We start from the raw sequence: 27,019 nt of genomic DNA, 5'->3' as shown, positions 1-27,019 counted from the left end.
AATCAAGCCATGTAATTTCATTAATGGAGAAAATAAAGCTGCCTTCATTTTTCAGAAAAAATCTGATTCCTTGAAGATACATCATTTTTTCAGCTGGCACTCAGAGACATGGCACATAAACACAAACGCATCTCCAACAATATGAATGCTAAAGAGAAATGGCAAACAAGCGGAACAAAGGTTCTGCAAGTCCATTCACATTTCACTCTATTCAATGATCACCTTCATCATTTCAGCCTCCATACATTTCATAGACATGCTAAAAAGCTTATAGCAAGAGGCTTAAGCGGTGAGGAATGAGGAGGCTTATCTGACTAATCCATTTAGATGTTCAACACTCTGTACATCAAAACATATACAGCCATAAAAGACTGTCAAGAAAAGGCCCCATTCTTCATCTAGTCCCCTCACACCCACTCATACTTTTCTGTTGAAGCTGTCATAGCAATGATTTAGACAGAGCTGGAGAGGGGAAGAGATGGAAAAGGAAACTGACAGGAAAAGAGACAGGAATTATGGGAGAAATAAGGGAAAATGAGGGAGGGAGAAAGAAAGTGGGGAGAAAAGGGGAAGATGAGACTGCTTGATATGGTGTCTGTCTCAAAACCTGTAAATCTAGGAAAAAGCTTGTTGCAGGGCTCCATCTTGTGGTCAAAGTTAATTATCACAGCTGATAACGCAAACATTTCAAATTGGGTCTGGCTCATGTTCAGAATAATGCTTTTTATAATGTTTTGGAGATGAAGAGATGCAGAATTAAGTTCAGAAGACTTTTCAACAAAGTCCTGATGGAAGATATAGGAGAGAGGAATGTGAATAAAAATGAACTGAACCATGAAATGTTAACAAGCTGAAAGTCTGACTGGTGAATGAGAAACGACAAAAGAGTATTTATAGTACATAACTTTAATTTTCTGATACTGTTACATAGAAAAGCAAACATGTTCCTGTCATTTCACTTTCAGGAGTGAATGAGAGGAGCCCTTATCAGAACTGGCATCAGATTTGGGAAATACTGATCTTTAGATTGCTCGTGCTTATTGTAGCTTTTATCTCCAACTTGGAAGTAAGGTGTGCTCATAAAATATAACAAAAATCTGATCTTCTTTTCATTCCAGGACTTAATTATGTGGCTTTCAGTCAAAGTTAGCTGTATGGGAATATACTTTGCTTTAAAATATGAATTTGTCCAAAAAGAAGAAAAAAAGAAAATGACAACAACAACAACAACAAAAAAAAAACACTCATGTTAAGAGGTAATCACCTCACATGGAAATGTTTAAGGAGTGATCCATGTGCAGATTTATTGGGGCTTTTACCTCTCACTGTCTTGATGATGTAATTGAAATGTTCCAAATCATTCAACAAAAAATCCACTATCTTGGATCAAACCAGCTGAGCCAGAACTGACCTGTGTGGTTACTTCTGATTGGCAGATGTGACTCCAGCACTGACCAGCAAGTGCTGAATGTCAACAACATGCCATTGTAGCATCTTTTAGTTACTAATTTGAATAATTAAATTACAATTTTTTAAATATATTTTTGGAATTTAAATTTCACACAGTCTGTGCATAAAAAGATTTCTTTCATGTATAAATAATAAAACTCTCATCTTGAACAATTCATTAATAACACATTATGTCAAATCTCTGACCAGGAGAGTCCAACTAATTGTATAATTCTTTGTATATTATACAACAAAACCAAATGTTCGGAATATTCAGTATTTTAGTAAATGTAAAACTGACATCAACTATTTACCAGACTGATCTAACAATTCCTCTTGGGATGGAGGGACAGTGCGGCACTACTTCAACATGAATTCTGTAAACACTGTGACATTAACTACATATTTAATTAAATGTTTTAAAATGTAAATAATATAAAGGAAATGTCCTCAGCAGGAGACGACGTTGAACGTAAGAACGGGAAACAGGAAGTAGTCAGACTGAAAAAGGATGACAAGAAAGACTGTAGAGATCAGATTCCCTACTTATAAAACAGATTTTTAATTTTCAAATGTTTTCTTGTTTAACCAAAATCTATCATTGACCGTTTTAAGACTTACACAGTCAGCAAACCTGCAATTTGCATTATAGATTTAATGTTCATTTTGTGAAACTTTTTAAGACTTTTAAAACGAGAAGTAACTCTGTCAGCAGGCAAAAACTCAAATGTAACTACTAACTACAAATGTAATTTTGTGTGAGTTTGGTTTGATGTTTGACTTGGTCTAAGCAGTGCAATGGAGACTGTTTTCTGCTCCAGGTAACTTCACCATACAAACTTATTATAAATACGTTTAATTCAGCACCGAGCATCTTGGTGACAAATCTGCATACATGCAGTGTCACATCCTCCTGATGTTTATTAATTTACACCTTTTCAGTCATTTTCAGTCACTCTTGCAGATCCTACTGTATGTAGTTCTGTCTTTTTCAAGAGCTAAAATGATTAAACGCAATTTACACTCAGTCACATGTCGCCCCCTTTTAGTGATTAAGCTGCTCTCATTAGGTTTCATAAAAGATCTCTTCATATTTGAGAGTCCATGTAGTCTAAAATACAAAATTTCTGTTTGCATTCATACTGGGAGTAAATAAAAAATGGTGGAAATCTTTCACAACCTTGCAATAATTTCCATAGCTTTCCAGACTTTTCAGGTTTCTGCAGGAACTATGTCCTATTAACATAAAGTAAACTAAGAAAATCTTAAGAAAAAAGTTTTCTTTCCTAACTCACACTGAGTCCTAAGTGGACCGTTTTTCCACACCCTGTTTGATTCCCAGCACCAGATGAACAAACCAGTTGATCTGAACCATCCAGCCTTTCTCCCTGCAGATCTCGATTTGGTCCAGTAGATGGCGCTGCGCCTCATCCTCGCTGCGGCCGACTGTCAGCGCCTCACGGATGTACTCAATATCTTCCTTACTGGTCAGCTGGGGCATACCTGTCAAAAGAATTCAAATCTATCAGTATCGATGTATTGTTTTACTGTTCAATAAGCTGTATTATGTTCAATGGTTGTTCACTTTCTTTGTATATATTGTACATATTGCAGGAAACAGAGCAAAATAAAAAACACTAGAATATGTGGGAATTGAGTGAGTGACAGAGCAGTTACTGTGTTGGTATTAAAAGGAGGGAAGGCGTACCGGTCATCAACATCATGGAGAAGAGGATGATGAGCAGGTTGGTGTGATGCCGAAGTGCGAGGTAAGCTTTCACACACACATCCTGATATAGAGAGCAAGAATGAATGTTATATATACACAAGACAAATAAACACATATGGAGAAAAGAGACATTTGGATCATTTGTCTTTCTTAAAATCCAAAGTGTTCACTGTCTGATTCCAGCATGTTATAAAGCTAACCCTGGTATCTGCCTAGGTAACCATCACTGTATTGTTTTCCTCCTTAAACAAAGCCATACACATGAGTTTAACAGCTGATTTCTGACCTATTTTGTGTCTAAAAATGGGTTAAATGGTGTTGTTGTATGTGTGAATGAATGTATGAGTGTGTTTTTCCTTCACACATCAGTATGTTATATTCTTAGTCTATTCACATGAACAAAGTCCATTTTCAGCACCTGGAACTTCTGGAAGTGGGGGCTGCTTTTCTTTCCCGATGTTCCCATGACATACAGGAAGTCTGGCGTCAGCACGAAGGGAACCCACTCCTTACTGATTCCCATGAAACTCTTGTAATTCCCCAAGATGTGACCAAAGTCAATGTGGAAAAGATTCCCTACAGAAACACACAAGAGATTAGTTTAAAGTTTCTCATTTATGTTTTTGTTTTTACAGAACCCCATGTTTAATCTCTAAGCTGACCAGGCAACTTGGGATTTCTTGAGAACTAATATTCAAATTGGGATAAAAAATTTGGTTCACTACAGTCTGTAAATAGATTTTTCGGCAAAAAATGTTAGTCAATTATTATTCTTAGGCTACTAAAATGATGACATTTATTATTGTTTTAAGAGCTATTTAGAGCTTGCTTAGATTAAAAGTAGTGACTTTTTTCCATATAGATGAAAAATGTTTTTGAAACCAATTCTTGTACAATGCCATCACATGCTTAACACACACACAGTTAAGCAACTTATAAAGACACTAACAATACAGGCCGCTACATTTCCCCTAATACAACTTCACATATATTTTTCCAGCTTGTTCTACAGTGAGATAAGAAATCAGACAATAGACGTCATTACCAGATTCAGTGATCATGATGTTGTCGTTGTGGCGATCCCCGATACCCAGGACATAGGTAGCCACACAGTAACCTCCGCAGGAATACAGAAACCTCTCTACAGCCTGTTGGAACTACAAACAGAGACAATACCAGTTTGTCACACAATAAAACCACTGCTGCCTCCTCGTCTCTTCTTATTTCCAAAGTTTAAACATGCCGTGATGCACAAACCTCCCAAACCTGATTATCTCAAGAGCAGGACTGAAAATCATTTTAATTCCTGCCAGCATGTCAGATGCAATTACCTTCCTGTTTTTTGGGACCGTTTCACTTTATCATTTATACTTTATAACTGAGCCACAACCTTCAGATTTAATTGGTGGGCTTCAGAACAAAAGGCTTTTGGTTTGAACTGCTGTGCAGCCAAGAATATGAAACCGTGTTTTGGTGCTGTGGTACTGAACAGCTGTGCAAATGTGTGAAATGTGACGGCACTGAAAACATTTAAGTACATAGAACATAGAAGTACTGAAAAAGAACACTGTAATATGATGTACAAGACCGAGCAAAACACAGTGACGCTCAGTGTGGAGCCACTGATAAGCTTTTCCTGAATAAAGCTCAAAGATAAATAAGTTAGCCAAAACAAAGCACGCAGGTGTCACAGCTAAAAGTAGTGCAGTCAAGCTCTGTGGTAACGGGAAAAACCCTCAGGATTGCTTCCTTCCTGTCTGTCATACTGCTACTTCCTCAAACTGCTGATAAACAGAGCAGCTGCTGGAGACAAAACTGCTCCATCAACACACTGAATCCATAATGTAGATCTGCTCTAAAGACCAACCAGGAATGTTTATTCATCACAATATTAAAGAGTGTTTTGTAATTGGATGGAAATACAAAAACAACACCATTTATAAGCAGAATCTCCTTCATATCATATCATCATTTTGTGGTTTTATGACTTATTTCTCTCACTTTTCATCATGTTATTGGCACATTATCTGCTTGTACCTTGTCCTCGCTCACACACTTGTCTCGCAGCCACTGATAAAGGATTTCATCTTTAAAAGCTCCGGTGCTTCCCACAACGCTCTGCTGGATGTTAGCGATGGTATTAGCATCCTTCACGATCTCAATCATACCTGTGGCGATGAAGACAGAGAGGAGGAGTAAATCTGACAGAAATGACTCTAATATTTGACTCATTTGTTTTTCAGATCTATCCAGTTGATTAACTGACCTATCCGGTTGCCAGTGGAGATGCAGCCGTAGGGTAAAAGACAGAGATCCAGGGATTCAGTCTCCCAGATTGACTCCATGATCAGCAGAATCTGTGTCATAAATAATAAATCTTCCTTCAATCATTTGCAAAAGAAAACAAAAGAAGCGTCCTGTGAGGAGACTGTGTTGTCACTCACCTGAAGGATGAGCATATCCTGTCTGAGGTCATCTCCGTCCTTGAAGATGATGCCGATGGGGTCTTTGGACAGAGTGGTGGGGTCGGCTCTTTTAAACTGCAGCCACAGCGGCTTTTTCTTAGATGCCATCACTTTACACTGCTCTATCTGCACGTACACAAACAGCGTTCGTTCTCAAATTCAGTTCATTTGGGATCAGAACTCATTCCAGTCACACCAGCTTAACTACAGACTACTCTTCTCACTTGTTTTCATTTCTGGGTTTATTTCACATGCGAAACTGATACCAGCCAGGCATTAGAGGAATCTGTAGATGTTAAAATGAATTTCTGAAACATTGAGGTGTGAGTATGTGTGTGTATGGTTTTGTCCCCTGCCACAGATAGTGTGTGTGCATGTGTGTTCCTCACCAGCAGGGCTCCGGCTCTTAGTCCAGGATCATAAGGGACCCTGAAATTCTCTGGCAGACCGGATGACTGCAGAGTCTCCAGCTTCTGACGCAATTGAAACACCACTGACAAGCACACACAACACACACACACACAAACAGCTTTAGTTTCAGTACTTGGAGTTGTTGAGTTGTTGTTTTTTAATCCTTAAACCATGATAGAATGATGATACAATAATCCCACATACTACTACTACTGAATTTCAGTTTTTTTTATCTTGTTTCTTTCTTTGCTTCACTGGCTACATTTAAGGCAGTGTCACATGCACGTTATAGAGTTTGATAAGAGTGTAGACCAACACAAAGAGCTAATTGTTCAGGATTGGCAAAGAGGCTGCGGTGGCAGTGGTGGCAGTGGTGGCAGTGGTGGTGAAAATCAGCACATAACGGATGTTTTAGTGGATGAAGAATGACTGATTCTTTGTTAGATTTCCTAAATAGATCCATAAATGTTCAGTCAGTCAATAAAAAAATATCTGATTTTGTGAGTAAAGTTAAATAAACAAGTTGTGCTTTGTGTGTACGGTACTTCTGGTTTCATTTTTAAAACTTCTCACCTTGTGGTGTGACATCGTACTTGTCAGCAGACATGGTCTTGATCTCTCGGGTGACTTTCTGCAGAGCCTCAGTCATCTCCACCTGGAGAGCATCAGATAATCATGTCAGCTACTGACTGAGCTGGTAACAAACACACATACTACACATCTGACTAGAAGGTGACTGAAAGTGTCACATGGCTCGCACTCCTCTGATCATATCAGATAAATTCCACAAATTTGCATTCAATTGGAATCAAAACAAACAAATACAAAGCTGTCTTTACCTTTAAAACCTCAACCTCTGATAAACATACACTGCAACATCACCCAACCATTGTATTGCATTCTCATTCCAGTGTTGACCAATATAATTGAATCTACATAATCTTAAGTATTGCCAAATTGAGCATGCTGTGACTGTGAACCACTATGTCAACCACATAATCAGGAGTCAGGAATTTATTCTGATCTAACAGTTTTTTTTTATCATCTTCATGTACCCTTTCGAGTAAGGAGCTGTGTACAAGGCCCGTCTTGTTGCTCACCTGTTTCCTGAAGTCCTGCAGCATGGCTTCACCGCACCCTCTGAGGTAGGCCTCCAGCAGGACAGCATACCTCTGCTGGTAATGCATGGACTGGGCAATCTCACTGCGCAGGAACCAGAAGAGAAAATGACCTATACGCATACTCTGTGGAGAGAAAGGCAAACAAATAAAGAAAACAAAAAAAAAGGAAAGATTGAGTTAATTAACTGGATATCAGACAATACAATTATTACTATTACATACAGTAAATACAGGTAATAACATATCTTTGGGACGAGGTTGCAAACAAATACAAACTGATGGAACACACAGACACACTCACTACTCACCACATAGAGTGTGTGAACAAACAGACACACAGATGTCTTACCCTCAGAGCTCTCTTCAACAGGAACCTGACCAGAGCGCTGTCATGATAGGGCTCAAACTTGACTGCCTGCAGGAGACACACACACGCACACACACCCATTCAAACCCTTCTGGATGCACTCCAAACCACATGCTGGTCAATCTGAAATTAAGACAGTCTTCTTAAAAGAAAAGCTGACATATGGGAGATAAAGGTTTTGTAAATGTTTTATGAGGCAGAAAGTGCATGCAAAATGTTTTAAGCCCTCAAGGTCACACAAAATGTGTTCTGGTGAGATGCACTAAATGTAAAGAAAACCATGTTTGTTTACTATTTATAAGATCACAAGGTATCTTTAACAGACAGAGTTCAGAGGTTACAGTGTGATGGAGGCAGAGGCTGACATGCAATGATCACACAGAGCTCATTGTGCTCGCACACTCCCCTCCTCCTTCAGTTAACTGAAGGAGGAGGGGAGTGGTTCTACAGGTCAGAGGTGCACACAGACAGATAGTAGACACAGCAGTAAAGACTACAACAGCAGTGCAGTTTGGGCTGAAATGACAATTCAAACTGGTTCCTCAACAGTGGGATCGAATGGCAATGTCCAGCTTGAAGATGCAACCACTAATTATTATCATTATCAATTAACCCATCATTTACTCTTTGGATTAAATTACTTAAATTTTAGCTTCAGCTTTATAAGAGGGGCGTCCCAGTAGCCTCATAACTCACACCACATCGAAGGCAGACCTTTGATGCATGTCTCTCTTTCACTTTCTATTGTCAAATAAAGGTGAAAAATGCACAAAAAATCTTTAAAAAATATATTCAACTTAAGATTCAATTAGTCACTTTATAATATTTAAAAAATAATGACAAATGCCATAAAAATGTTTCCAGAATCTAAAATGTCTGAACCGTTGTCACAGTAGGGTTTTTTTTGGTTTGGTTTGCAGATACTTACTTCTAAAACAGACTACCCCGCATTTGACACATAGCATTTTGAAAATAGAATGACATCTATACTACCTGTTATTGGAACCCTCTACATGTCACTAAAAGGCACAGGATACTGTGACAACACTACCGCATGTATATTCTATATCAGACCAAACGGCCCCTTGTTGGCCTCAGCTGATAACACGCATCGCTCATGCAAAGTTGACCACAGAGTCAGTCAGCGTGAGTCAGCGTGTCTGCTGGGCTGCCTCTTTCCATGAGCTTGTGAAATTGTGACTCAGGTGAAGCAGGAGAAGCGGGGCCTTGTCAGTTTGAAGTTGTTGATTATATTTTTCTCTTCTGTAAGCAAAATGTTCTGCGTGTAACATTATGTAATGTTAAAAATAAACAATGATACCTTGGTATAATCACTGTAATTACTGTGAACAGTGATGACCAGAGGTTAACCTGTAACAGCAGCATCATATGAATGAGTCAGACATTGATGAGTGTGTGTTCAGTAGACACACGTCATACACACACCTTTCATATGAACACATAACCTGGAGGAGGTGACTTCAATGACTTTTTATCCAACAGATCATTGGTGGAAAAAATATCGATATATTTTACCAAAGTAAAAGTAGTAATACTTCAATGTAAAAATGCTCTGTTACAAGAAATATTTTTGTAGTCATAATTTTACTCAAGTACTACCAGCAAAATGTAATTAAAGTATCAAAAGTACTCATTACACAGAATGACACCTTTCATATGTCTTATTATTACTAATGCATCAACATTTAAACAGCATTTAATGTTGTAGCAGGTCAAAGTGAAGACAATTTTAGCTACTTTGTATATTGTTGATTAGTTTTATCTGAAACAATGCATCATGTGTTTTGTATGTAAAAACATAATCTGTAACTAAGAACTGTGGCTTTCAATATTAACCTCTAAAATCTAGATAAGAAGATCTATGAAGTAACAGAGAATAAGGATGCTCAAGTTAAGTACAAGTCCTTCAAAACTGTGCTTTAAGTGATGTGTTGAAGTTGTACCATAGTTAACATGTGAGCATTAATCAGATCAGGCCAAAGACACACACCTGTACAAGCTGTAGAAGGTATCTGAGCACATCATCATCCTCCAGCGTCTCCAGTTTCCTCACAGCCATGGAGCGAACCTGAGCGTCTGAGTAGTGGCAGTCGAGCAGCTGCATGGCCAGGCCGACGTCCAGACCGCTGAACAGGAACGACATGACGACAGGTGATGATACACTCTACTTACTGCAGCCAGGGCAGACACACAGCGCTGTGAAAACACCTTTACCTGCTGTCCCACGCACTGCTGCGCTCCAACAGACGGTGTGTTGCCAAAACATCTTCCTGTTTCCCCCACCGGACTGAGCCCAGCAGCTTTGGGTAGGCCCTGAGGACAGGAAGACAGTTTGGTTACATAGTTAGATATTCAACTTAAAGAAAAAAACTAAACACTTTGCAGTCAGTTTTCTTTGGAATAAAATAAAATAAGTACCTTGGGTCACGCATACACTCATGCCTGAAGTGCCAGAGCAGCTCTTTGTCCTCAGGACTTAGTGGATGCAGGGGGTCGGTAGCCACGATGGCTTCAAACTGTTTTTTCAGGTGGTTGGGCATCTCTCTCTGACCTCGCTCCCTTCCATCAGCTTCCTCGCTCCCAGCCCCGACATCCCGACCCACGTCGCGGCTCTTGGGCAGTACCACGGGGTAGCAGTACTTGTCCAGCAAAATGGCGATGGCCATAGAAGAGGCCTTGTCCGGGTTGGTTGCCGAGGTGAGCTTGTCCGCGTTGATGCTGCTGCTGCTGTCCTCGCTCTTCTCTGGCATCTTCCACATGTTCAGGATGAACTCGCCCTGGCGGAGCAGAGAGCGGTGGTCGATCAGCAGCAGGTTTACGTAGTACAGGAGGCGATTCTTGGTCTTTCCTGAAAGTTGGACAGACAGACAGACATAAGCCTCACTCTGTAGACTGTCAACATGATGGGCAACAAAATGTGAGTCAACCTTACCATCATGGCTGCCTCCTCCTGCGGTGTTATCCTGGTAGGAAGAAACTTTGGAGTTTGGTGTCTGAGGTTGCTTCCTGCACACCACCTAGGTGGTAAAAATAGGGAATTTATTCATCTCTAATACATCAGACCATGCTGAACCTCTTATCCTACCTCCAAAAGCTGTTATATGCCAAATATAAATATATGATTACACCATTTTAATTGTAAAATGATCCCAGTGTACCTGGAGGTTGAGTCGTGCCCCTTTAGGCAGGTCCCTGATCTTAATGTTAAACTCCAACCAGCAGTTCCACAATACCTCTTCATTGAAGGCTTTGGAGGACGTCCTCTCCTTAAACAGTAAAGACAGTGTTAAACTCTGCTGTCTATGTGTTTTGGAGAATGTGCACTACCTCAAACTGTTATGAAACCATCATGCAACTGAGATAGTTGTGGGTCTCAGTTCTGATTTGCTGCATCTAGTTTAATTTTTTTTTAATGCCAGTTGTTCTTGGTGAATCTTATCAATTATTTTTATTCATATGAAAATGATTCAGTATGATTTGATTACCTGGGCTAGAAGCTGCTGACCGTGGAAGATGTTGGCCTCTATGAAGACAACAAACTCTGGGATTTTGGGCAGGGATGGGATGTCAATACCCAACACCTTCACTCTGAACTTCCTGTTACAGTCCCACATGGAGATGGTGAACACTCGTTCATGGTCCTTCTCATCGATGGTCAACTGCTCATGAGTACCTGTCGAAGAGAAGTGAGAAGGTCGGTCACATCTCAGTAAAACTGAATTCATTACATCCACACACAAACAACACACTATACTTACACTCGTCGATTTAACTTGTTACCTGCGACTCCAGTGCAGTCATCCACTTGTGCCCAGTCCTCCTTCTGGACCACATTCTGGTCAGGATCAGGCTGCTTCTCCAGAACCAGGTGGATCTCCTCACCGTTCTTCAGACACTGACGGATCCAGTTGAAGTTCTGCAGTGGTTTGTCCCCGTACAGGTACTCCTCCCTGTGAGAGAAGACAGAAGATTATTCATTTACTTTCAATGCAAACTTGATCACACTGACTCCATGTGCAAGTAGCACGTTGGTTTCAGCATTTGACATACCTGCCACACACACGCAGCACAAAGTCCACCTCACACATGTCGTCAGGGATGCCCAGCAGAACTCTCTTATTTGCTGTCTTGGTGAAAAAGCTGGCCAAAACCTGAGCAAGATTGGAGATAAAGTCTGAGATGCTACAGTAAATGCTAAAGAGGCAGAACAGAAAGAAGTAAATGTAATGAACGGCGTTTATCGCCATATGTCTCTACCTTTGCCGGCGTGTCGTCAATGGAGACCTTGATGGTCTGGCTGGCCGTGCCAATGTGGATCACCACCAGGATGTGGCTGTTACTGACCTGAGAGGAGGAACAATCCAGAAAAACAAGGTGAATGAAAAGACAATAAAGAAACATGAGAGTCAGTGAGAATCATTGTGAGTCAATGAACAAGTGTCTTTGAGGAAATATGCTTTTAATTAGTTTTAAAAGCAGTTTTGCTCTGTAATAAAACAAAGTACAAGCAATATAATGACAGAAATAACTGCCACAGTAAACTGTATCAAAACAAGTCCAGTTAAAGCCTGGATTTTACAGCACTGTGTGAAGAAATGGGATCTGAACACTGTCATGGCTTTCATGTGAGAAGGTGATATCATGGGTGTTTGAACTGCAGGGTGAGATTTGAATCTTGGAGGAAAAAAGAGAATTTATTTTCCCACAAGATTTATTACAACTTACTCATGAAGCTTTCAGATAAAATCACATCCTTTGCAAGAAAACTGAGATAAGATATCTGGGTTTTCTGCAGTTGGTGCAATCAACACTCAATCGAGACAAAATACAGGTCAAAGCTGGAAATTGGATATTTTCAGAGATGCATATGCAAGTGTAAATCTTGCAGAGAAAAATGTCCGAGTTATTTTTTTGTTTATTCTCAATGGGTGTGTAAGAAAATCTGTTACTGACAGCAATGGATGTTATTACATTTCCCTGGAATCACTTATTTTACTTAAATAGTAGTTCATGTTTCTTTTATCTGTCAGTAAAATGCTACTTATGGTAGTTCAGGATTTCTATTACTTTCAGACAATATTGCAAATTCATAAAGAATATGTGTGTCTGTATACTGAGAAGGTAATTCATGAAATCATCATTAAATTAACAAGTGAAATCCACCATCTCCCTACAAAAACATACAAACACACACCTTGCTGAGAAGATGCTCAGGCAGCGGCTTGCGGGTCACCCAGGGGTCCATGGAGTAGAGTTTTGGGTCACGGTCAGACAGCTCAATGCGTCTGGGCGTCAGCAGCTTCCTGCGGGTGAACTCCAGCTCATCGTCGTGCACGTTGCTGACGTCAGTCACATCGTAGCCGATCAGGTAGTTCAGGTATCGCTGGTAGTGCAGGGACTCGTCCGAGGGCTGCGGACGAGGCACCAGCTGGATCCGCCCCACGTCCTTCTTCAGGGCTTTTAAAAAAACACAACAGACATGTTTTATATCATTGCAACACAATAGCTCCACATCTGTGCCGGATTTTTTGACAGTGAGTGGTACCTCTCCAGTAGCGAATGCAGTCCAGCGTCTGGAAGACCTGGTGCTTGTCGTAGATCTCGCACACGTTGCCTTTCTTCTGGTAGAGCAGGATGCAGTGGTCAGGAGAAAAGCGCTGGTAGAAGTCAGGACAGAAGTTTGAAGTCACCGCCTTCAGCCACACCTGAGCTTTCACCTGGGAAACAAGACATATACACCACAATTCATCACACTGAATCAATACAATTTATGTTTAAAGGCACTATGAGTGATGTTATGTCTCAACATTATAACAAATAATTATAGGTAACCTGTTCCACCGTCCAGTTTCCAGCGACATCCAGCTGCACAGTGTCAGGGCTGTTTCCGCCCCGCGTCATGGTGGGCAGGATGAACTCAACAGTGATCTGATCCATGGAGGTGCAGGAGGACGAGCTGATGGCTTTCTTTCTTCTTCTCCGACGACTCTCTTCTCTCAGGACTACCTTCTCTTCGTCGCTCACCTGCATTTGCTGCCGGTCCATCGCCTAGCTTGAGGAGGGAATGATAGAGAGACAGAAGAACAGGTAGGAAGAGATACTGTTATGCTGTTTATCATTAATATGATGTCCTGTGTACACCTGCTCTACCTCGACAGGGAAGATTAAGTACATAAGATGAGCTAGAAATGCAAATAAATTGATATATATTGATAGAGAGAGGTATTACCTTATCTATCACGAACACTGACCTCTGATCTTCTCAATAAACTCTATTCATTTTACTATCAGTAATAGTCCTGCTTCTGTAATCTGATGTGTTTCATGCTAAGATGGGACATGAGTGCATGTGATGTCAAAAAGTTGAGAAGTACAAAAAGAAAAGATGATTTTACTCTTGTTTCATCCAAAAGAATAAACTGCTTGTTTGTTAACATGTGTTTTCAACTCAGCATCATGCTGACCCTGTGAGCTACAGTCAGTGATGTAGATACTGTATATATGGTCATAATAGAGGCAGTTTGTGTTTATTAGCAAACATGAATTGAGCACTAAAACTAAACTGCTCCCCAGAAAGTTAAAAAGAAAAAAACCCAATTGGATTTTGTTAAGAATGTATTATATATATATTATAAATGTAGAGTTTGTCATTGTTAACTACAACTACTGTATATTATAATATGAAGAATTAGCTTAAAGGGGTGATGTATTGACTAAAATTCATCAACCATGATGAGAGCACCTAACACTTTCACTTTACTTAAAGCAAACACTTTTAGTGACTTATAATCACTTCATAATGCATTATAAAATGATTATTATGTATTACAACTATGAGAATTATAATACACTATGATCTAATAAGTCATTATAAAATGCTTTATAACGTTAATTATGAGTAGTCATACAGTACTATAAGCAGATCATAATGCATTATAAGTATGTTTATAATACACATGAGCGTCATAGAAAGTGTTACCATTCATCTTAGAGTGATAGCAGCCTATCACAACATCTATCATTTCCTGTTAACAGTGAACTAAAGCAGTGCTGTTAGTGACAGCCATGTTAAGTTTTTTCAGTGAAGTGTCAGAAGTCACAGGATACAACTGGAGTTTCCCTTCTGCTTCTTTTACATCAGCAAAAGGAAGTTTTAAAAAGCAGGAAGCAAACCTCAGTCGACACAGCATGATGTATAACAGTATACACGTTATATGTATACATATTATATCTATCTGCTGTTAGAAATGAACAGTTACAACCCTGCGAGAAGTAAATAAAGATACATTTTAAAAAAAATAACAACAACAAACTGAGCGGAAATGTGTCGCAGTGATGAATGTAACGGTGCTGCTGCCATAATAATCGGAAGCATAAAGTTTGTAAGACAAACAGAAAGGCCGTTTCTGTCACTCACCAATGAACGCAGACGCAGAAGGCAACGGAACCCGGAGTTTTGGCTGAAAGTGTCGGCATTTATGCTACGTGAACAAACCACAAGCCAGAGGAAAATACTAGTTTTAAACTTGTGAGCAGAGTCGGGATTAAGGAAACGCTGCTGCGCCTCTACTCACGAAAGATGTCAAGCACGCAAAAGTTTCTAGTTCTACACGGAGAAGCGACAGGACTTCCGGGTGTTACACCGGATTTGGTGACCCATCAGATTCTCTGACCTGCAGTGGTGGAAGAAGTACTGAGATCCTTTCAATACCATAGTGTAAAAAAACTTAATTACAAGTTGAAATCCTGCATTTAAAATCCTACTTGAAGTACTAAGTAAAAGCACTAATTTTCAAAATTAGTACTTTTACTTAAGTACTTTAAATAAATTTAGCTGATTATACTTATATACTTTTATTTAAGTAGGATTTTAAATGCGGGACTTTAATTGTAATTAAATATTTGTACATTTTTACATTGTGGTATTGATACTTTTACTTAAGTAAAGAATCTGAGCACTTCTTTCAACACTGCAGGTCACAGAATGTGATGGGTCGCCAAATACAGTGTAACACCGGCTTTATCCTTCCACATAACAGCACTACAATAAACATTATGAAGGGTGGATGAGTACAAACCAGAAGCACTGCATTCATTTGTTTACCTCGTTGTCTTTATCCATCACTTAAAATTAATGTAAAAGAGGGAATAGAAGCCATGCTTATTTGAATATCACATTTCAAAAACAAGGCAATTCAACATGATTTACATTGCAATTACATTGCAGTGCAAGAAATGAATCAAAAGCCTCACATTTGATTTAATAAAAGGCAGCAAGAAACAGAAAAGTCTTCAGCCTTGATTGAAAAGAACTGAGAGTTGCAGCAGACCTGCAGTTTTCTGGGAGTTTGTTCCAGATATGTGGAGCATAAATACTGAACACTGGAAGAATTCAAAAGGTATTAACAAACAAAAGAGGCCAGAGATGTTTTGTCTCATATAAATATTGTGTCTACATAAATCAGCAACATAAATCCATAGCTAACACAAAATGTTAATGTCAACACAATCTTTATATCAATATTTACAAGTTTTTCGATGTTTATTATAAGTCTATTGGTGTGACCATCACAAATAACAAGAGTGACATCTGTGTTAGTAAAATCTGTATTACTTAAAGTCCCTCCCATTCAAAAACATGTTTTCCTTGTTCCTACATTTGGATGTTTGAGCTTCACTGTGCAGAATGATGTATGTGCAGAGTTTGACACTAGAAGGCTGTTTTCACATTCATCTGAGATTAAGGCGTGTTTCTACTAGCATGATTTACCATATCACAACTAGTTTGGAGCCAATTGTGATCCAACTTGTGATGCAACTTACACAAGTGTGGTGTGGAAAGTTGAAACCTGCGGTGCACAAGCACAGAGAATGAACTTTACAGTGAAGTGGGAGACATCTTGCGTCCAGCAGTTCAACTTCTGAAGTGAAAATATTTGCATATTTATAGATTCTGGATTTTTAATGGAGGAGAGGGAGTAGATGTAATTTTAAGGATCTTAACAAGATAACTGAAGGGTTTTTCAGACACAAATTATTATTCTAAGCAGAGTATTTCATACATATCTTAAAACATATCTGGGGGGAGCTTAAAGTATAGTTTTATTAACGTTTTCACTGCCCTCCAGTGGTCACAGTGAGGAACTACATCAAGGCAAGCCCATATCTGGTCAGAGATGATTATACTGTATAGTTATACAATAGTAGTAATAATATGTAAAATACAATCATTCTTTTAAAATATTAACCAAACTTAAGCGATCAGGAATGAATGAACAGAAATGATCACCACATGATTATGTCAGTACAATCCTTATTAATATCAGTATGTACAACAATTATAACTACTATAACAATTATATAACAAATAATAAATTGATAGAAATTACTATAAAGTGATCATGTTAATGGCCCTCTAGTGGTCACACTTAGAAACAGCAACGCTGTATTCTGATGTTACTCTTCTCATTAATATTATTTATTATTGGTTTGTTGTTGAAAGCACTGACAGAAAATCTTACCATGTTATTATGTCTCACTTGACGTGTCTTGCCTTGATGTAGTTCCTCATTGTGGCCACTGGAGGGCAGTGAAGACTCACGATTCTACACGCAGTCATGTCACCAGTTATGTCCAGTGTCCTGTTTACTTAAACTGGGAAAATTATAAGAACATTTTAATGAGGACTGCTGTTCTGTTATTTATTTATTTATTTATCTGTTTATTTATTACGACTACTTTTACTCCTACATGCGTACTTGTTTTTCTACTCTACCCACCTCTGACTAAATAAGAGGGCTTTGCTTTCTCTGATTATGGCTTTTATAAGCATCTATAATTAGACTAAATAATGCACTTAAAGATACTGGGGGGGGGGGGGGGGGGGTTATAAGATGGTTAGAAGCGTGTCTGAAACACAGGTGAAGCCCAGACCTTGTGATCTTTCTCCACTTGGCTGAAACTACCTGTCGTACTATTTGCACTGGACACATGACGGCTGAAGGCCATTTGTCTTCTGCTGCAAATGTTAACAACAAGCATACTTACATTTTTCCTTGTTTTCAGACCTACACGGCGTTATTTTTATAGTTGAATGTGTTTGCAATCTGTTTTATCATTTGACATCAACACTCAAGTGTGGCATTACATACTCTCTACATGCTTTCAATCGTTATATACTCCATTTAAATATTATGTCATGATCATTTCTGTTCTTTAAATTTCTATTTAATGATCTTTCCCCATTGTGAGATAGATGGATAGTGCTCCATTGTATAGTCTCACTGTCTTATTCTGGCTTTCTAAATACTGTCGTCATGTTGAAAAATACACAAGCTGATTATACAAGACACGGACAAGTCATAATTGTTACTTGTGATACTTTTGGTTCAGCCGTCTATCATCAGTTTTTTATTGTTGTGGCGATGATAATGAGGGCAGCATGTCTGCACTAAACTGACCAATGAGAACGAGAATAGCTGTTGATTGATAACCGATTTGGCCAATAGGATCACTGGGGAAAATGCGTTTGTACCAGCCCTGTCTCCCGTACAAGCGTAGGCGACTGTTTTGGTGAGTTCAGGAAAGTTCATTGAAATCATTTATGGCGTTTAAAGCGTTTAATTTGATATGTGACAACACAGTTTGAATGATTTTTATACGGGCTCGATACACGAGAAAAAATGTGAAACTGACAACGGTTGTTTTTGTTGTAAATGGCAGCTTCGTGGTCGCTCCTGAAGCTTCATTGTTGACGTTAGTTGTTTTGTTGTTACTGCCTTTGCGCAATGCGATGGCCCGTCCATTTTAACGTATTTAACCGTATTTTCACACCTTAACCATCGTTAATATCGTTAATCTATCCGTTAAAACACAAACATTAAAGCCTTTTCTCGTTTTCGTCGACGAAACTCCGGTTTAAACGACACTTTGTTCCGTGACAACAAATAACGCTGCTTCGCCTCAAGTTTTACAAAGCGTAAAAATGTTGACACCACTAGCATTTAATAACAATCGATAATGTCACAATAGTTAGTTCATTTTAGCAGATTAATTTCGTGGTTTTTAACTGGTTTTGAACTACTTGCTTTAAATGTCTTATCGCTGCTTTCAGTATTGAATGAATGAGCTCGTGCGCATGCGCGCAGGATCACAAAGTTTATAAACACGAGACGTCACATGACGCGAATATTGTGAAATAGATACACATTCCTGTCGTGTTTACATGGTTAAAATTGACTGTTTCGGCAAATTTGATAAAACTGTAGAGTAATTTCCGCACATTAAACAGAAAACTGATGAATATATAATGTTTATAAGCTTAAGTGATTTATTATGTAATGGCAGCCAGACCAACGTCACCCTGTGTATCCTTATATCACCCCAACCATTTATAGCTTATACATTACAGCTCAGTGAAGGATCATGTTTCTGTTTCTCTCTCTCTCTCTCTCTCTCTCTCTCTCTCTCTCTCTCTCTCTCTCTCTCTCTCTCTCTCTCTCTCTCTGTGTGTGTGTGTGTGTGTGTGTGTGTGTGTGTTGGAGGGTGGAGGGGGGGGGAGACTATTATGAAAAGAAAATGAATTATGCTAAGAAAGTGAAACTTGTTGGCTGTTAAGTATAATCCTTCTTTCTGCATGTTTCAGTGAATGTGGACATCATGGTGTGGGAGGTGGTGACGCCAACTGTGCTGTCGATTAACCCCAAACGTCACGAGCCCGAGACTCAGCGTGAACACACAGGTAACCACAGAGTTAACCTGCATCTGTATTGTGTTATTACTGCCAACACTTTGAGGATCAGAGACAAAGACAACACAAAACTCTTAAAATCGACCCGACTGTCAGACTAATCTTTGAAATGGTGAAAGCTGTTGTCTGTAGGCCTAATTATTATTGTTATATATCAATAATTAACTATACACTTTTTTAAATTGATTTGGATTGAGTTTAAGTTAGGCGTTTAAATACATAGCTCCATGTTATTCTACTTGGAAATGTGTTTTAGTATTACATTTCTATATTATAAAACTCTAATTTGACTAAAATCTGACTTATTTTAAAGCTGTGTCCATCTATGAACAAATTTTAAAATGCTGTGAAAATGAAACAAATTCACCATGTAAAATTGCTAAATAGTCAAGCATGTGTCCTACAGTGTGACATCCTTGTCTGTTCTCACCTTCAGGAGTGATGATGGATGCAGATGGAGACCAATCACATGACCCCCTCCGCTGTGAGGAACACCTCCCCTCCTCCCCTAGCCTCCCCACCAGCGACAGTTACATGGAATACGGTACGTAAGACACAAGCATACACCTGGTGTAACACAGAATAGCATAATACAGGTGGGCTCCAGTTCTTTCAAATGAAAGATTTCATTTCTGAACCGGATTTGTCATCTGGTGTTTGTTCCTCTCCTCCACAGACGACCTCCCAGACCTGCAAGAGGTTCAAGAGGAGGCAGAGCCGACATCGCCACCTGTCTACCAAGTGGAGATGGGCGTGTCACACCAGGAGAGACACACACACACTCAAGCACACGGCTCCCAGCCTCCTGACACACACTGGCTGACACAGCTGGCTCACATCGCCACTGGACCTCAGAGCCCACTGCTGCAGGAGTCCCCTCACAGCAGGTAAGTGCACTTCCTACAAACCCCCATACACTACCAACAAAACTAACTTGGGAGCAGGGCTGTAGATAGTATTTCAGAAATGCTGAGGTCAAGAGTTCAAAGTCTGCTTTGCAACCCCACCCCCCAAAGAAATGTTTGACTAGCCACCCAAAACATTCATAAAATTCTCCGTTTTTTTCCTCCACATTTTCTAAATCGATTTAACTGGTAAAATATATGTGATAGATGTTTTATTAACAGTCAAATTTAAGAATTTTGACTCTAAAATATCAGAAACAGGTGTAAAAAAACTCAGCACAGATAATTTATATGTGATTTTACAACTATTCATCAGGCTGTTAAAAAAACAAATTCCCAGAAACAATATTGAGGAAATGAATCATCCTCAATTGTAGCTATGGAGCTGCTTTCAAACATAACAATTTTTTTTTTTTTTTTTTAAAGTTTTGGTATTTTTTAAAGCATACCAAAATTGCTTTTGTGAATACAACTAAGACCAAATACAAACAACACAAAGACAGTATGCCAGAGGTTACAGATATAATATACTTGCTCAGGAGATTATTGCATCACAAATCCTTCATGACAGGACTTCTGTTCTACATACAAGGTTCAGGCTTCTATTCATTGTACTGGCTTTGTATGGTGCAAATCACTTCTTATAGTCATTTATATAAGTGTCCATGGTCCATCTAAAATTTCAATCACCAAAATTAGAATTAATATTCACAAGTATTACATAAAGTGCACCCAAGTGACTTGTTAAAACAACAACTTAAAGTATTAAGGGGTATTGAGATGTGGACTATAAGTATCATAACTCCTAAATATTCCATATTGCACCGATCATACAAATGATCTTGCATCATTTTTACTTGGCTACTATAAGTCGTTGGATTCTTCATGTTGTCTGTAATATGTGCCACCCAGCTATAACATCCACTGCATTTATGAACCGGTGTCATTTTCAGTTCCTCTTCAGTCTGCATCTCGAGCACCAGCAGTGATCTACATTCCTACGCTCGGCCTCCTCCTCCTCCTCTCTCCAGCAGCACCTTGTCGCCCCCCAGAGGCCGTGGCAGGGAGCGCCCACGCAGCAGGGTACAGCTAAATGTTTACCTGCATTCTTTTCTCTGCTTTATCATCACCTGCTTTCATTTTTGTGAAGATGATATCACAGGAACAGACTTTTGGTGAGAAGTCTAACTTGTTTCACCTATAATGACTGAATTAGAGTTTAGACCACCTTGTTTTTTGTGGTTCAGTGTTCGTTATTATCTTTAACCGACTAAAGCTGACTAGACTCCAGCTGCTGTAGTGTTTGGTTGGAATGCAAACCTTCAGATCTTGTGGCTTATGTAGCCTGACTATGCAGCCGCTTCATGTTTCCACAGACGAGCAGCGAATGTGGCTCTGCAGTGTCAACCAGATCCTCTCTGTCTGATGATGAAGACATGGGCTGGAGCTTCTCCTGTCCACCCACCGCCTGGCACTGTTTTCTCAAAGGTAGACACACACACTGTAACCGGCAATTAGATGAATCAGAGTGGCCTGTTATTTACTTTTATTTAAACAGCTAACACATACAATCTGATCCGTGTCTCTGATCCGTGTTGGCTGCCTCCTCATATCGGCTCCTCGCTGTTTTCACTACTGGAAACACATAAATGTGACATGTTATTTGAGGCCATTGTTTTGATCTCAGAGCAGCTATTCTCTGTCGTCAGGCACTCGTCTGCGTTTCCACAGCGGCTCTAATGTGGAGTGGCAGGACGTTGAGGACCTGGACTCTGGTGAGGAAGACTCTGGTGATGAGGAGCAGTCCAGATCTCTGAAGGTACATTATATACAGCATGTGGCTGCACTTGAGCGCTGCATGATCACTGCCGCACCTCCCAGAGCTCATGTCTTTGTCAGTTTAGTTTATTGTTAATGTGTTTCATTTTAACAATCAGCAGTTACAGCAGTCAGTGTATTTTAAGTAGAAGAAAAACTTAATTGGTAGGTGGTTGTTCTGCCTGTGGTTATAATCAGAGATTAAAAAAAAGGGAAAGTATGTGTTTACAAAAATAAAGAAGGTACCAGTCAGACTGAAGTAAAGACACATACTGAGTAAAAACACAGTTTGTTCTTTTGCAGAGTTACGGCTCTGAGGGTCTGCGGCTGGTGGAGCATTCAGAGAATGTGTTGTCTGGTCAGGCTGTCCTACAGCTGACCTTTGACCCCGGGGCATTCGGACATGCCCCCATGACCGCACGGTGCCAACTTGATCACCCTTTCTATGTCAAAAACAAAGGTAGCGAGAGTGTCGAAGAAAAAACACTGAAATTGTTTAAACGTCATATCGAATTCTTTACACTCTGCCCTTTTTTTTTTATCAGGATGGTCTTCATTCTACCCAAGCTTGACTGTGGTGCATTATGGGATACCGTGCTATGAAATGGAGGTAGGAGACGTGTGCCTGCCTCCAGGACACAGAGATGCCAAACACACCGAGGACTCACTGGTGTTTGACACATTCAGGAGGTAAAAGCAATATTTACAGTATAACAGTCACATTGAATGGTTCCAGTAAATGTACAAAACACATAATTCATTTTAACATCATATACAGCGGACTGTTTAGTGTGTGTGTGACACCTCTGTTTGTATGTGGATCTTCCTCAGTTATGATTTCACTCCTCTGGACTCCTCTGCGGTTTACGTGTTGAGCAGCATGGCCAGACGGCGACGTGCCTCCCAGTCCAGCGGGGGAGCTGCCTCTCCAGACAGAGACACATCACAAGGTGCTCAACCTCAAACATCCTAAATATACCATGTTTACTAGCATAATCAAGAACTCCACATGTGTGTGTGTGTGTGGAGTGCCCATCAGCGTTTGTTAATCAGCTGATCTAAAGTGCAGCTGACGAAACATTAAAGGAATAGTCCGGCATTGGTAACACTCGTGTCAGTAAATATGAAGCTACAGCCGGTTAGCTTAGCTTAGCATAAAGACTGGAAACAGGGGTAGCTAGCCTGGCTCTGTCCAACAGTAACAAAATCCACCTACCAGCATCTCTAAAGCTCACTAATTTTCACATTATATCTCATTTGGTACTAATCCTCTCATCTAACTGTTGGCAAGAAAGGTAATAGGCGTATTTCCCAAGATGTCAATCTATTCGTCAAACAATTTGCAATATACAAATAATACACTTTACAAAAACACAGAAATACTGATGCAATGTTGAGGATTAATTTAATTTTAAAAACTAAATCATAAAAAAGTGTAGAAAGCGGTGATTGTCAGGTCAGGGTTTTGAAGGGATTTTTTTTCTGTTTGAAACCCACAGATGCTCACAGTCTCAGCCACTCTCCTCATCAAAAGCCAACCAAAAGCCAGCATGCCAGCGCACCTGGAGGAAATAATGTCACGCCTAACAAGTGCAAGCGGCCAATGAATGCCTTCATGTTGTTCGCCAAGAAGTTCAGGGTGGAGTACACACAGATGTACCCAGGCAAGGACAACAGGTAGGTGTGCTTTGTGATAGGCTCTATGTGTGTTGAGAAGCTGTATTGTGTATCCATATGTGTTGCAAGGTAATGTATGTGGTGTGTGTGTGTGTGTGTTGCAGAGCGATCAGCGTCCTCCTTGGTGAGCGGTGGAAGAAAATGCGAAATGAGGAGCGGCGGATGTTCACCATACAGGCCAAAGCTCTCGCTGATGAACAGAAAAGACTCAACCCAGACTGCTGGAAACGCAAACGAACCAGCTCTGTAAGGACACACACACACACACACACACACACACACACACACACACACAAACTGCTTAACCGTATGCTTTGTGTTACTGTCTAATTCCTCCTCTTTGTTTAACAGGGTTGTCAGGGAAATTAGGGCTGCAGACAAGAACCAAGACAGAGCCTGCAGGAGTACACACACACACACACACATATACACAAAGTGACAAGAAAAAGAGAGCGATTTGTAACCTAATGCTACGCTTCAATATTATATTTTCTTAACAGACTTATCTTGATCTCCCAAAGCACAGATCTGATTCAAATATTTCAAAGATTCTCACAAATATCATCACAGTAAAGAGCAGAATCTGCTTTTTTTTTTTAGATGTTTAAGCTGCTCTCTGAAGATGTCACTTTCCTCTCTTCCTTCCGCTTTTGAAAGGTGCTACATGTCATATTTTAAAATGGTATAAATCATTATCTGTTTATGGGATTGTAACACATTTTTAAACATTATGTTTTAACGCTACAGAGCACTGTGGAGGACATTTTTTCCCAAACAAAATTGAAAAGCAGAATACCAGCTATGACTAGAGTTCATCTCCATGAGTGATTTTACAGCAATGTGACAATAATTTAAAAAAAAGAGATTCGGATCATTTCCAGATTCTCACCATATGCTTGAACCAGGTGGACCTTGAGGTGCTGTAGCTTTTTAGGTAAAGTACAGAATGTAGCTATTTTTCCATAATTATATAATAATGAATATACAAAGTATTTTCTTGCCTATATTTGCACTCAATGTATTGCACAAGACTATATATTTTAACTTTGCTTTCATGTAATTTATCATGTAATATTGAGTTAGTATACAAATTGACACGTAAATTCTCAAATAATGGCCAAGGCTTTTAGTCTCTTCAATACAAGAGAGAACCGGGTCTTTATTAGAGACAGGTCGCTATGTCTAATTTGTATTTCATAATTATTATTATGAAAGTACCATGAAAAATACATAGTACTGATAGTACTGATGGAATTAATCCTGTAGCAATGCAGAATTTACAGTGGTAATTGCATTTCTCCCCTTTTTCCCTTGCTTGTTTTTATATGGGCTCTTATTTGAGAATTTATGGTAATTAATTAGTGGGTATGTTACAGTAAATTGCCATTATAGCTCAGGCAGCAGAATGACATGAGGACTTGATTCAGATTCGTCAGCCATTATTGACGCTGCTGAAGTGTCTTTGAGTGTGAGGAGCAACAGAAAAGATAATCTCACTGCAGGATTTCATATGTAATTGCTTGTAATTCTTACATCTCTATGTGCCATGATGAATTTTTAGCGGTGTGTTATAAAAGTTTGTTTGTATATAATCAAAGACACATAAATTTAGGTGAGGGTTCACGTCACTCACAGCTTCATTTAAGATGTTTCCAGAGAAAAAAATGGCTTATACTGACCTACAAAATAGTGTGACAGAGAGAGAAACTATTAAAAAAAACACAAAAACTAGTTGTTTGTCCCCGCCCCTTGACATTTATCTCCACCAATGAGTTTTAGCAGGTTTAGTCTATGTCAAAAATAGGAAAAGATTATAAAACCATTTCTAGCCACTGTCAGGCAGGTAGTGAGCACACTGAGAAAAATAGCCTCATTATCATTCTTCACAAGACCGATCAACAGTCACTGTGAACATTTTGTACAGTAAAAGAGGGCAGCACTAGTCATTCAGTAGTATTTACTTTGGATAGAACCACGAGTGTTAGGCTTTAGAAACATCACTTGGTTGGATGAAAGTGTTTGTTTTGACATGTAGGGTTATTATTAATGCAGAGTGTGAAGGCAGGATGGGGATCTGCTTTGGTTTGACGTGCAGGTGAAAGTGAAATTTTAACAGAAATAGGAAAACAAAAAATTGAAATGCTCCCAGGGTGGGCGCTTATACTCTCACTGCATAACGAGGTTTGTTCCTAATGCACTATATACACTTTATCTTATGTGACTGCTACAGTATAATGTGTATTGACAAATATTGATATGATTATATAGAAATATATATTTTTGGTTTTGACTTAATCTTTGTTAACCTTTTGCAGTTGTGCATCGATTATTGGACTTTTGTTTTTCTTTAATATCACGTCATGTACAGGTCGATCTTGGGAGACAATGCAATACAATGTATTATGCTATAAATAAAAGCATGATAAATCTTATATCTGTGTCTTTTCTTGTTTCAGACTGCTTAAAGTTTCAAAAAAAGGGAATATTTTGGGTCTGAAGAGGAATATTTTATTTTTTCCCTCCTAGAAAAAGAGACCAGTTAACATCACATACGAGATTTGAAACAAATCTTTAATCTTGTTGCTATATACATACTGTGCCAGTATATGGCTGGAGATAAAGGTATAGACATGAAGCTGCTACGGTAATCATAAAGATAAAAAGAGGTAACATTCCATTAAAACTATAAACATGATCAATATCTCCGGGCTAAAATTATCAAATAGGATCCACACAGTTATATATGTGTAAATGACTAGAAAATCACCTTTATAGTAAAATAGAAAATATATAGAAGTACAGTATAAACATACAGTAATTTGGCCTTTTGATGTATTTAGGGATATTTACACAGACAGAGTTCAAACATATTACAGTTAGATCTGCTTTGAATCACTGTTGGGTTCAGCTGCAGTCACTTCTATGATTTGTGCCATTTTGCATCCCCAGATGAGCCGACCAGAAACGGTAGACTAGGATGCAAAACAGGTAAAGATAGAAGCTGCAACATCTTTCGAAATTCAGAGATTCAGAGGTTGATTGATTGTGTCTGACACAACGGAAACATTTGGACTCCCTCAAAATCAGAACAGTCATAGCTAGTGGCATAGGGGAGAAGAGGGATCATTCATCATCATCATTGAAGTTAAACAGAGTGATAAGACATTAGACATACCTGTCTGCTGAATGATGTAATGATTTTTTTTTTACAGTTGTTTATGGTGATCCATTATTCTGCTACAGGAGTGCTTTGAGAAGTGAAATGTTCTGTCCACAATAAAAGCTCCACCATTAGAATCCATTGTTT

At 39.2% G+C, this 27,019-nt stretch overlaps 2 protein-coding genes across 5 annotated transcripts; one reads left to right on the top strand and one right to left on the bottom strand.

Moving 5' to 3' along the window:
• Positions 1-887: 887 nt before the first annotated feature.
• pik3cg (phosphatidylinositol-4,5-bisphosphate 3-kinase, catalytic subunit gamma) lies at positions 888-17,217 on the bottom strand. Of its 4 annotated transcripts, none has more exons than XM_042403634.1 (24): positions 17,085-17,217; positions 13,396-13,615; positions 13,109-13,280; positions 12,758-13,020; positions 11,821-11,907; positions 11,614-11,714; positions 11,344-11,513; positions 11,049-11,236; positions 10,722-10,829; positions 10,496-10,580; positions 9,982-10,411; positions 9,778-9,876; positions 9,554-9,689; positions 7,525-7,590; positions 7,155-7,298; positions 6,628-6,709; positions 6,033-6,136; positions 5,623-5,769; positions 5,445-5,535; positions 5,216-5,346; positions 4,224-4,335; positions 3,597-3,754; positions 3,158-3,239; positions 888-2,952 (listed from the first exon to the last, which is right to left on the bottom strand). In XM_042403634.1, exons 2-24 carry the CDS (start codon positions 13,606-13,608, stop codon positions 2,753-2,755), a joined length of 3,369 nt encoding a protein of 1,122 aa, XP_042259568.1. In that variant the 5' UTR covers positions 13,609-13,615; positions 17,085-17,217; the 3' UTR covers positions 888-2,752. The 4 variants fall into 4 exon arrangements, with proteins under 4 accessions (XP_042259568.1, XP_042259567.1, XP_042259570.1 ...); XM_042403633.1 differs by lacking the exon at positions 17,085-17,217 and adding an exon at positions 14,981-15,182; XM_042403636.1 differs by lacking the exon at positions 17,085-17,217 and adding an exon at positions 14,981-15,182 and having other exon boundaries at positions 13,396-13,611.
• Positions 17,218-17,464: 247 nt separating this feature from the next.
• Positions 17,465-26,144, top strand: LOC121890960 (HMG box-containing protein 1-like). The gene is made up of 13 exons (XM_042403638.1): positions 17,465-18,135; positions 19,208-19,303; positions 19,749-19,856; positions 19,989-20,199; positions 21,171-21,300; positions 21,594-21,705; positions 21,927-22,036; positions 22,339-22,495; positions 22,581-22,725; positions 22,867-22,985; positions 23,535-23,712; positions 23,817-23,958; positions 24,064-26,144. The coding sequence occupies exons 2-13, from the start codon at positions 19,222-19,224 to the stop codon at positions 24,079-24,081; spliced, it is 1,512 nt and encodes a 503-aa protein (XP_042259572.1). The 5' UTR covers positions 17,465-18,135; positions 19,208-19,221; the 3' UTR covers positions 24,082-26,144.
• The last annotated feature ends 875 nt before the right edge of the window (positions 26,145-27,019 follow it).

This window comes from Thunnus maccoyii, chromosome 23, assembly GCF_910596095.1.
Source record: "Thunnus maccoyii chromosome 23, fThuMac1.1, whole genome shotgun sequence".
NCBI lineage: Eukaryota > Metazoa > Chordata > Actinopteri > Scombriformes > Scombridae > Thunnus > Thunnus maccoyii.
The sequence above is the reverse complement of the archived record's forward strand: the minus strand, read 5'-3'. Positions and strand labels throughout refer to the sequence as shown.

Bases quoted from the DNA above. Each gene is read 5' to 3' on its own strand.
- pik3cg (XM_042403634.1), bottom strand. From the start codon at position 13,608: ATGGACCGGCAGCAAATGCAGGTGAGCGACGAAGAGAAGGTAGTCCTG. The intron at 10,581-10,721 runs GTACACTGGGAT...TTTACCACCTAG, and splicing joins GGGCACGACTCAACCTCCAG to GTGGTGTGCAGGAAGCAACC. The intron at 5,347-5,444 runs GTCAGTTAATCA...TCATCGCCACAG, and splicing joins CTCCACTGGCAACCGGATAG to GTATGATTGAGATCGTGAAG.
- LOC121890960 (XM_042403638.1), top strand. From the start codon at position 19,222: ATGGTGTGGGAGGTGGTGACGCCAACTGTGCTGTCGATTAACCCCAAA. The intron at 21,706-21,926 runs GTAGACACACAC...CTCTGTCGTCAG, and splicing joins CTGGCACTGTTTTCTCAAAG to GCACTCGTCTGCGTTTCCAC. The intron at 22,037-22,338 runs GTACATTATATA...GTTCTTTTGCAG, and splicing joins AGCAGTCCAGATCTCTGAAG to AGTTACGGCTCTGAGGGTCT.